This window comes from Crinia signifera, chromosome 9 (genome assembly GCF_055691185.1).
Source record: "Crinia signifera chromosome 9, ASM5569118v1, whole genome shotgun sequence".
NCBI classification, from domain to species: domain Eukaryota; kingdom Metazoa; phylum Chordata; class Amphibia; order Anura; family Myobatrachidae; genus Crinia; species Crinia signifera.
This window is the reverse complement of record NC_139225.1, coordinates 50,782,583-50,794,929: the sequence shown is the minus strand read 5'-3', so window position 1 is coordinate 50,794,929 and position 12,347 is coordinate 50,782,583. Positions and strand designations below refer to the sequence as shown.

Here is a 12,347-nt window from a genome sequence, read left to right as displayed (position 1 = left end):
AATTAAAAATCGGGTCTTTACAATGAAAAATCGCATTGCATTGCATTGTATGCCACCATATTGCATGCGCCCAGATAATACATAAGTACCTTACTTTTCAGTTCACCTTAAAAAGATGTCGAATGGAAAACGAATCATGGCGAAAATCATGCTGAAAGCAGTTCTCCATCCTAGCATTGAATACACTTTCAACGAATCCCAGTGAGAACCCCATTGAAATACACCAGCAAATTGCAGCAAGCATGAAATGGAGAACTGGCCGGCATTCTCTGTTCGCTTTCGGCGAACAGTTAACATTGAATAGGGTGAATCAGGTTTCCAGTGAAAAAGATTCACCACAAGGAGTGAAAACAGCCGGAAAAAAACCCGGTGAATCGGGAACATTGAATACAGCCAAGAGACTTGCATCAGTCGCCTTATGCTCAGAGAAAGAAATAGGACATCTTTATTTATTCCCCAGACTGCCAGCGTGCGGCATAAGCATTTGCTTACAGCCCCAACCCCCCCCATCCTCCCCCCATAGATCCGCTCCCCATTGCACACAGTGGCTTCCTCTGGCTAAACCTCACCACAGGTACTGCAGTATCCGGTTAGCTGCTTCCAGACTCTCAACAACAAACACTCAAACTCACAGCCAGTCTTACCGTCGGCTACACAGAATTATGCCGACAGCTGGACTCTAGACTCCTGAGTACACGCTGACAGCTTTACCCGCTGACGGTTTGCCTTCACGTCCGGTTTTCACCCATAAGCAGCAGCCAGCCATTCACATCAGACATCTGTCCCTGTGGCCGCGATCCGGTTCTTCAGGCAGCAGACTACTGACATAACCCCATAAGAGGTAACTGTGAAGTTCCATGTTTTCTTGCACTTATTACAAGGCTCTTACCACGTTCCTTTTAGGTATTCGACACCCATATTGAGGCCGCTCATTCTCCACCTCTGCCTGTAGGCAAGTGGGGAAAAGCAGCGCTTAATTTAGTGGGGGCCAATATCACTATATCTAATCTATATCTTTTTTCGGGACACTCTCATACTGGCTACTTAACCAACAGTTCCCTGTACTGGTCATTGCCCAACAGGGTCCTGTAGTTAAGAACCAGGACAGCAGATATCCCCTTACTCCACATAGGCAATATTAACTGCGATCACTCACTCACTAGAAGTAAACGGTGCCCGGCAAGAAGAAGCAGTGAGAATGGTATAGTGGAGACTACTCCTTTTGATTTTTGCCAGGGTCATCATGGCTAATTATACCTATATTTGCATGTGTTAGTTATGCTATATAGATCTGATCGTATATATTGGCCAGTTGGGACAGTGGTGTATCAGATATTAAGTGTTTTTTCATAAAAATCTTTAAGGATTTGACATTTTTCTCTGAATAGGTGTACTGCAAAAAGTTTGAGATAAGTTATATACAAACTTGTGTGCAAGTCAATATTAATAGATACCAAATTTGTACATTTATATATTTCTTTAGGGTTCATTGAAATAGATACCAGATTTATTGTACATTTATGTATTAGGATTTATTGAAACCAGAGACCATTTATGTGTGATAAGGTCATATTGTCTACAGCATTTAGGTCTACAAGCATTAGGTCTACACCACTAGGTCGACCTGCATTTAGGTCGACATGACTGAAGGTCGACAGGCAAAAGGTCGACATGGGGTCATTTGACTGTTTTATGAGTCGACATGTGCCGACAGGCGGTATTTCATGCCCTACCATCCACTAGGGCAGGGCTGGGCAATTGCGGCCCTCCAGTTGTTGATGAACTACACATACCAGCATGCCTTGCATCAGTTTCAGCATGGCCACATAGCAAAACTAATGCAAAGCATCCTGAGATGTGTAGTTCATCAACATTTGGAGGGCCGCAATTGCCCAGCCCTGCACTAGGGCGTGGTGGGAGAATAAAATAGTGTGCCGAGCATAGGGAGGCACCGTGGCGAGCGCAGCGAGCCATGCCAGGGGACACGGTGCTATGTTGACTCTGCCGACACTTGAAAAAAATGAAAACATTTTTTTAAAAATAAATAAATTAAAAACCGTTGACTTTTTCACTGTCAACCTAATGAGCCTGTCGACCTAACCCATGTCGACATTCATTCAAGTCGACCTGATGGTGTAGACCTAATGCTTGTAGACCTAAATGCAGTCTGACGAATGATCCCATTCCATTTCTGTATGTACAAACAGGCTGTATACCACACTAATTGTAGGAATCCATTGGCTTTTGTTAAACTCAACCTAAGTGTAACAAAGCAAATCATTACCAACCTGCATTTGTTATACAATTTAACCAACATTGTTTCTACAATCCTTAATAAGGTAGTGACTTACTACTCCCCTCTGATTTCCTTTGAAGAGGGAAATAATATGTATGATCATTCACATTTTTTTGCCGCAATAATCTGTACAATAAGGTATCCTTATATTTTTGCTTGCTGACAGAACAGATCATTTTGGTGTGACAGATTATTCAATCACAGTCACCAAGAATTATACACTTATTTTATATATATTTATGTTGGTCTGGTCTGTAAGTTGGCTAATCATATTTAATTAAATTATAAATGAAAAGATAAGTTTTAATCAAATAAGTGTGTCCCCCAAAAAAGAGAGTACTTTCCTTTTTTCTTGACCAAAGCAATTTACAAGATAAATCAGTGCGCTTGGGAGCAAAGCTTAAAACTGTCCGGTGAATGTGTCACCCAACACACACAGAAATTGTACAAATGTAAAAAAGAATACCAACAGTATTTTCAAGCGCTCCCTTCTTCCTGTATCCCAATGTTACTTTCGTCAGAAATATTTCTATTGATTGCTCATGTAACATAAAAGAGGGAAGAGAAAAATAAACCACATATGGTGTGATAACTTAGAGATTCAGTTTCTACCAATCATAGGTCTTTTTATGGTGAAAACCGTACCCTGTGCTGTGGTCCACTAAATGAATGGTGGACTGTTCACACTTTGGTTTAAAGGAGTGATGTGACTCCAAGGGATACTCCAATTCTCTCCAAGTTGTTCCACATAGAGAAACCAAAGAGATAGATGTCCCGAATGGTGAAGTACGTTTTTTAATATTTAAAACAATACAGTAAAAAACAATTGGGTGTAAACAATGGACTCTCACCGGATGAAATGGTCTACTTTGCAAAAGCAGACAAACAGAGCATAAGATGTCAAACCACAGGCGTCCCTGGATGCTTGCTGTGAGTATTCCAATCCTGGTGTGCTGTCCAGTGTTCACAAGTCCCCTCTTCCAACGCGTTTCAGACTATGAGTCCTTTATCAAGGCATAGAGACTTACCCCCAGACCAGGGTATTTATACCCACATGTACAAATTAAAAAACCAGACCTATTGCCAGACATGGATTTAACTTCTAACACATTCCCTTTCCCACCGGATTCTAGACCCATTTTTTATAATGAGCACTCTCTTTCAGGTGTCCATAATAACAATGTGCACGCTATTGCACTATTTCCCCGTCCGGCACCATCCGCCGGAACTTCCTTGCGTTCCAAATGACGTTGGCACCGGAAGTCCTTTGTGTTCCACCGCCGTATATGTTCCCCGGCGGGCTCTCCTTTTCACATAGTGTTCCGCCTTGTGCCGCGGCCGGAACTTCCTTGCGGTCCATTTGCATTCGAGCCGGAAGTTCTCTGCGTTCCACTGCAGACCTTTTCTTTCATAGAAGGTCCGTTCTATATGCATTCCACGTTATTCTCAGGGGGATGTATATGCGGTTCACTGGTATTTTATCCTTAAGTCCCTGTATGAGTAGGGGACTTTTAAGGAAAGTGCTTTTGGTGCATATTGCAGTACCCCGGAAATAAAAGAAAGAACATATTATAATTCATTCATAAAAATACATATTTTATATAACTCGTATTTAATACGAGTTATATAAAATATGTATTTTTATGAATGAATGAATTATAATATGTTCTTTTTTTTTATTTCCGGGGTACTGCAATATGCACCAAAAGCACTTTCCTTAAAAGTTCCCTACTCATACAGGGACTTAAGGATAAAATACCAGTGAACCGCATATACATCCCCCTGAGAATAACGTGGAACGCATATAGAACGGACCTTCTATGAAAGAAAAGGTCCGCAGGGGAACGCAGAGAACTTCCGGCTCTAATGCAAATGGACCGCAAGGAAGTTCCGGCCGCAGCACTATGTGAAAAGGAGAGCCCGCCGGGGAACATATACGGCGGTGGAACGCAAAGGACTTCCGGCGCCAACGTCATTTGGAACGCAAGGAAGTTCCGGCGGATGGCGCCGGACGGGGAAATAGTGCAATAGCGTGCACATTGTAATTATGGACACCTGAAAGAGAGTGCTCATTATAAAAAATGGGTCTAGAATCCGGTGGGAAAGGGAATGTTAGAAGTTAGAAATCCATGTCTGGCAATAGGTCTGGTTTTTTAATTTGTACATGTGGGTATAAATACCCTGGTCTGGGGGTAAGTCTCTATGCCTTGATAAAGGACTCATAGTCTGAAACGGATTCAGTATTGAATCCCGGCGGTCGGGATCCCGGCGTTCAGAATCCCGACGCCGGAATCCCGACAGCCGAAATGCCGACAAGGGGGGGATGTGGATAGCCCCCCCTTGCGGGCTCGCTGCGCTCGCCATGCAGCGGGCCCGGTGCCTCGCTACGCTCGGCACACTAATTTATTCTCCCTCCAGGGGTGTCGTGGACACCCCAGGAGGGAGAATGTGTTGGCATTTCGGCGGTCGGGATTCCGGCGTCGGGATTCTGAACACCGGGATCCCGACCGCCGGGATTTTAACTGCATCCCGTCTGAAACGCGTTGGCAGAGGGGACTTGTGAACACTGGACAGCACACCAGGATTGGAATACTTACAGCAAGCATCCAGGGACGCCTGTGGTTTGACATCTTATGCTCTGTTTCCTTTTTCTTGCCTATATGTAACCTCATACTCTCTGGGGAGCACCTTTACCATCAGAATAGGTACACATCAGTACAGAACAGCTAGTATAGTGGATAACATAATAAATAGTACATACATAAAGTATTGTATAGCTACCTGTGCAGCTATAATTTCCCATCTTCCCATTTTACTTTTGTATAACTCAAAAAGAATAAGGCCAGATTAGACTTTGCTAAGAAACATCTAAAAAGCTAGCCCAATTTTGGAACAGCATTCTATGGATAGAGGCAATGAAAATCAATCTTTAGCAGAATGATGGAAGAAAAAGTAAGAAGAAGGCTTACTTCTCCATGATTCAAAGCATAAAGTACCATTCAGTACATCCATTGTGGTGAAAATATTAGAAGCAATAAAAAGAGATAGTATCCAAAATTTCTTAGAACAGGAGGAAGTGATAAGTAAGGCTCAGCATGGGTTCGTCAAAATAGATCATGTCAGACTAATTTAATTAGCTTCAATGAGGAAGTCAGTACTGGACTTAGCTGGATATCTGTTGATGTAATACTGCTTGATTTCACAAAAGCTTTTGACACAGTGCCTCATAAAAGGTTATTAATGAAACTAGGTAATTTGGGGTTAGAAGATAAAATTTGTAATGTATTAAAAACTGGTTGCTCAATCGGGGATAGCGAGTGGTGGTAAGTGGCATACATTCCAGCTGGGGAAAGGTCCAATGTGGAGTCCCGCAAGGTTCAATATTAGTACTCAGTTTGCTTAATATATTCATTAATGATATTATTGCTTCACAGTACAGGTGGACAATAATCAAGCAACCTAGAAAGCAAAAGAACCAAGAGAGCTACACAGCGTTTTCAGCACTATTCCGTAGCCTTAAAACATAACCCAAAACATACAGCTAGACTATTTCAGAACTACCATTTGATTACATTTTCTCAAGCAAAATTATTCTTATTTTTTTTTTTTTTGTCCGGTTACGTATTTGTTTAATACTTTAATTTCAGAGTACAATAAAACATGTTCTATTGTATTTTGCCTATTGGTAATTTATTGTTTGATACATTATGTCAACTGGTGGTACTTTTAGTTAGACAATATTGAGCAGGGATACCATATTCTCTTTGTGTATACCTGAATATCCACATTTTTGAAGGAATCTCTGAACTACTCTCCCCATGCATTACAACATGTATACAATGTTAATTGTAATGGAGTATATAAGTCTCAACATGTCTTCATGCAATAGCGCAAATGGAAAAGTAATGAAATATACAACCATTACTTAATATGGTGCAGTTGCAACACTAATGATTTGGGAACGATCAGCTGGAGGTGTAAATATGCAGTCAGAAGCTGCTAGATAGTACTGCCGATAGTTATCACACTAATAGCTTATCTTTGCATCAGCCCTCTATTACCTGCTTTCTAAGAACGTGCAGGATCAGGGTATGTATCCATATCTAATATAGGTGCACCTACATGAACATGCCTAATAGTTACACACCAGAACGATTATGATCGTGAGCAAATCGTGAGATGACCATATGATGGTCGCACGCTCTGCTGGAGCACAAGATCTGCAGCCGATCCAGTCTGTACCCAGGGTCGTTTTCAAATCCTGACTGCAGCAGGTAGGATCTGCAATATGACCAAACGACCCACGGGGATGCGCATCGGATCCAAAACATGCCCAATTTAGATACAATCGAGATTGTATTGAAATTGGGGGAATTGAGGCCAAATCAATCTGGTGTGTACCCAGTTTTAGTTTGCCCATGCCCATTCTACCTCCATTTGTGAACAATATTTAGGTCTGAGCATAGTCATATGAATTTTTGGTGTTCAGTATTAAATTGCTAATCTCCTACAAAAAAAAACACTAAAGCTGGTTACACACTGAGTGATATGCCTTGCCATCTCAGATTGGACCGGCATTTCGTCCATATTGCTGTGTGTATGTGTGCTTCAACCTAACAACATTGCTAGCAACACCATGCATGTTAATAATGGATGGAACAGTGTGTGTTCCGTCCTTCATTGATATTGCTCCATTGTGTATAACCAATCTGTGCTTATGGTGCCTGTCTCATGGAAGTGGCATGAGCAAGGCGTGTATGTAAGCTCCCGTGTTTGATTATAGAGTTCAGACAGAAATGGACACCCTCTTCAGACTAATCTTTTTCACCCAGCACGCCAATGTTAAGGAAGAGTATAGGCTACCATGGCTAAGGTCCAACTCAAATTGTACTCAATTAGGTGGACTTTTGTCTCAAGGAATAGCTTCTTCAGTTCCACCATCTATTTCATTTAAGGAACGAATAAGATACCTGCAGCTTAAGATGAATAACCCTGCTTTACATATAGCTCATCACTTGATAATCAATTGATTATAGAAGCGCATCACTTCTATAATCAATTATATACAATTCATTCTTTGGTACTTGTGTATTATCACGGCGCCCATCGCATACCACTAATTAAGGTATGCGATGGGACCCGATTTCAGCCTTTCCCCTGGCTGAGTATACAATTTTAATATCGCGTTGCATTGCATGCCATTATAATGGCATGCGATGCGACGCGATCATGCCCGATTTGGGCTTATTCCCATGTTAAATGCCCCCCCAGACCCGATTTTTAATTGTATACCCACCCTGATGGGTAATGAGTATGTTAAATGCCCCCCCAGTGTTAACGCCAGCCCACTATCAACGCCAACCCGAAGCGTGGCGAACGCAGCGGTATGCGTCCTCCGACCTTTTCATACCCCCACTATCCACGTCATCGTGGAGTTGATTTTATATAGTGTGGCGAGCGCAGCGAGCCCGAAACGCGGCATATATGTGAAGTCATCAGTGTCCCCTCGCCACGCTTCGGGCTCGGTGGCTCGCTGCAATAGCCACACTATATAAAATCAACTCCACGCCGACGTGGATAGTGGGGGTATGAAAAGGTCGGAGGACGCGGGCTCGCTGCGCTCGCCACGCTTCGAGTTGGGGTTGATAGTGGGGTGGCGTTAACAATGGGTGGGCATTTAACATAGTCATTACCCATCAGGGTGGGTGTACAATCAAAAATTTGTGTCTGGGGGGGCATTTAACATAGGAATAAGGCATCTGGGTGCCTGTACAATAAAAAAAAAATCGGGTCCAACCGCGCGATTTTTGGTCGTACAATGCCCTACGATGGAAACCGTGGGCGCCGTGATAATACACAAGTACCAATTTTTTCTATAGACAGTGGTCATTTGATTAAAAAGAAAGCTTTAACTACTTTTTCATTCACAGATGGACAATATGCTGTTATTACTTTTTTTTCCTCTTTGATACAGGTCTAACTCTTACTGAGAATTTGGCAAATTTAAATACCGAAGGAAATATACAAATGGTACAGAAAGCTAAAAACCTTAAAGACGAACTGAATTCTTTACTTGGGAATGATGGAATTCTTCTCTACCCTTCGCATCCCAAGATCGCCCCAAAACACTATGAGCCTATTGCAATGCCGTTCAATTTTGCATATACTGGTTAGTACATTGTTGATGCTACATGTTCACAGCGGTGCCTAACTAAACAAATTGCAACTCAGCAATCAGCTATTAGCAGTAGTGCATTATCCCCGATAAAGTTCTATGAGACGTTAAATATTGAATCTTGAAAAAAGTCCTATGGTCACTAAAGCTCTAGTCATGGATCCTAGTAATGCAGGATATTACATCCAATTCCTTAATAGCAGTGTCTTCCATTGTTTAAAACCAGCTACTGACAACATGCTGGGTTGCCACTAAAACAAAGCATGAGTATAGCGTTGCATTACTATATAGCACACTAGGATGAATCTATGCACTCTATAACATGACATGGAGGTCCATAGGATAGAGGCTATATGGGGGGCCAGGAGAATAAAGAAATAAGCCAATGAATGACCATTATTGTCAGCATCCCAGCTTATAGGACATATAGAAAGAATCTGGGATGGGGAGTGGCAACTTTGCCAGCCCAGTGATCCAAATATTTGACTCCTCCTTATTATACAAATACATACTGAGTAAATAAAATACATTCACAATGTTCAAAACTAATCTCTGTAGATAGACTTTCCACAACCTCTCTTCTAGTACTTTACTAATTAATGTATTAATCAGTAATTGTAATGCTTTGTCAATCCAATTTTCCTACTTGAAAGCAAATCACACATATGAGAATGCTGGTTGTGTTTGGAATTGACTCGTGACCTTTTGTCACACCAGCATTCACAGTCATTGTGTCAATTTCTCCTAGCAAGAAGCTATTGTGGCACATTAATGTTTTTATTTAATTAACTCTAGATTTGTTGTAGTTGAAGAATTCGGTACTTATGTAGTATCTGGGCTGCCGATTTTCTGATTGTATGCCTTACCTTAAGGCATACAATCAGATGCGATTCAACGTGATTTTCGGCAAAATCGCATCGAATTGCATCAGATATCGCATGCAATGCGATTTTGCATAGGATTCAATGTTAACAAGGTCCTTTTCAATTCCCGAAGTGGGCATAGAGTTGATTTTATAAAGCGTGGCGAGCACAGCGAGCCACCGAGCCCGAAGCGTGGCGAGCGCACGCGGAAAACATTTTACGCAATCCGCGTCCGCTCGCCGCGCTTTGGGCTCGGTGGCTCGCTTCGCTCGCCACAGGTTTATATCCAACTCCATGCCCACTTGGATAGTGGGGAAAGGAACAGGACCATTTTTACATGGAATCCTATGGAAAATCGGGTCGATCGCATCGCATGCGATTTGGTCGGATGCGATGCGATCGATGTGATTTTTCCGACCCAATCTCAAAATCAGACGCCCAGATACTACATAAGTACCAAGAATTCTATTATATTATGTTGGAAATATAATGTTTTAAAAAAAATTTATTTACTTGGTATAAAAGTCTAATGTGGAAAGGTAGTAGTGGCTCTAATGCTATTATGCTTATCATTAGGAATTGTTTTTACCATTACACCATCATGTGCTCGGTCAGAGGCAGTAACGCCATGTGACCGGCCTAGCACTTTAGAGCAGGCATGTCCAACCTGCGGCCCTCCAGCTGTTGTGAAACTACACATCCCAGAAGGACTTGCCACAGTTTTGATATTCGGGCATGCTAAAACTATGGCAAGGCATGCTGGGATGTGTAATTTCACAACAGCTGGAGGGCCGCCGGTTGGACATGCCTGCTTTAGTGTGTCCCCTGTTTAAGTAAAAAATTACCACAGCTGTCTAAAGGCCCATATACACTAGGCGATTTTCAGATGAAAACAGCCATTTCGAGCGATTTTCAGCCTAAGGTAGTCTAATGTGTATGCCCTAGCGACAGCAGACTAGCGACAATGCCTACTCCTCCCGCATCATCACTAGCGAGGTGCCTACTCCTCCCGCATCATCACTAGCGAGGTGTGCATCTGCTGGTTTTACAAGCACATCTAGCGATTATGATATTTGAGCCATCATTGCTATGTGTGTACGGCAGCCGGGCTGAAAGATGAGACTTTCAGCATGGCTGACTGCCCGCTCCCTCCCCCCGCCCCCCTACTACAGACGGAGAATACTCACCCTGTTCCCACGCCGCCATGTTCCGCTCCACTACCACCCGATGCTCTCTCCAGCCCGGCCACACAGCCCGACGGAATGTCCCCCCTGGCTGACTGCCCTGCTCCATTGGCCACAATGTGATTTTAAAGCCAGTAATCTATAAATTGCTGGCACACATTCCAGCAATGTATAGATTACTGGCACCACGGCCCACCAATGCATATTTATAAGCTAGTAATATATACATTGCTGTCACATGCAGCAATGTATATATTTGCCACAGTTAGCGCACCTTTTCAAAAACTCATTGTCTAATAAAACTAGTTAATAGACTAGAGACCCAAACTGTTGATCATATATCTAGAATAATATAGCAATAACATAGTTGGAGAAAAGGTATACAAATCATTCCCATCTTTTTTTTCTCTACAGCTATATTTAATGTTTTAGGACTTCCGGTCACTCAGTGCCCATTGGGGCTTTCTAAGACTGGACTGCCCATGGGGATACAAATAATCTCTTCTCAGTATAATGACCATCTGACTTTGGCACTTGCTCAGCATCTAGAAAAGGCTTTTGGAGGATGGAAACCACCAGGAAGGGACTGATGACTTCACAAGTTAAAATTGATCTTCGATAAGGAGATCTGAGTGTTGCCAGTTGATAGACATTGTAAATCGCACACGAAAAATTACCAATTTTGTTGATTGGGAAAGTAATTGAAACTAATGCTTGCGTTCTGTGTACTATAATTAACACCCTTTCATTGGCTATTGCTTTCCAGAAGAAAACTGGGAGACACCATGACAATTAAACTACTAACATTAAGCCTAAATACCTTGACACAGGTGGTGATATGCAAAGTTCTAAACATAGGTGGGGATACTTGTTTTAAGGTTTTTGTAATGAAATGTTACAAAAGATGGAAGCAAGAACAAGGGTACTCAGAACTTTATATTTCCATGGTTGAATGCTGAATCCTATTTACGAAATAAATGAAATACAATATAACTTTTGTCTGTTTCTTCCATTAGTCCATATGTATTATCATTATTTTTTTATCAAAATGACACCAAAAAGTGTAAATAAAGCTAAACTTAATATGATCAGACAGTACTAATGGAAGAGAAAAACACAATATTTTCTAAATCTCAGTGTTTCCATAAGTCTCAAACATTAGAACAGATCTAGTAAAAGTGAAGTGAGCAAAAAAAAATATCAAATGCTCCAAATAGTTAAAAATACAGAAAATTCTGTGCAGATGTATATGGACGGAAAATTAGGTGAGTGTAGGCTGCAAAGGTTTGTATATTAATGGTCAATGGGATATGAGAAAGCAAATGTAACAGCCTGTGAAAAAAAAATATTTTAAAGTTTTATTGAAAACACCATTCAATATAATCTTGAACATTATGCATCGACATACAACCAAAATATGTTGTACAATGTTCACATTATCAAATGCTATACATTTCAAATATCATACACAACTCAGTTATATTTGTGAAGATTTGCAACTATTAAAGAACCCAAGCATGAATGTCTACAGAAGGATCACCTGAAATTACGCGAAGTGCATACCATTGAGTTTGATTCATAGAGTTGGCGAGCGCACGCGGATTACTATACATGTATTCCGCGTCCCCTCGCGGGGCTCGCCACGCTTCGGGCTCGGTGGCTCGCTGTGCTCGCCACACTATCTAAAATCAACTCCACGCCGACGTGGATAGTGGGGGTATGAAAAGGTCGGAGGACGCGTACCGCCGCCGCTCGCCACGCTTCGGGTTGGCGTTGATAGTGGGGGTGGCGTTAACAATGGCGGTGCATTTAACATTGTAAGCACCCAT

General features: G+C 41.9%; 1 protein-coding gene across 1 annotated transcript in view; it reads left to right on the top strand.

The window, feature by feature from the left end:
* The window catches only part of FAAH2 (fatty acid amide hydrolase 2), a 137,366-nt gene extending 125,855 nt beyond the window's left edge, over window positions 1-11,511 (top strand). Inside the window, exons 9-10 of the mRNA XM_083159065.1 lie at window positions 8,271-8,465; window positions 10,933-11,511. Of these exons, the coding sequence (XP_083015191.1) occupies window positions 8,271-8,465; window positions 10,933-11,108 (371 nt within the window). The 3' untranslated portion in view covers window positions 11,109-11,511. The remainder of the gene's footprint in view (window positions 1-8,270; window positions 8,466-10,932) is intronic.
* Window positions 11,512-12,347: the final 836 nt, after the last annotated feature.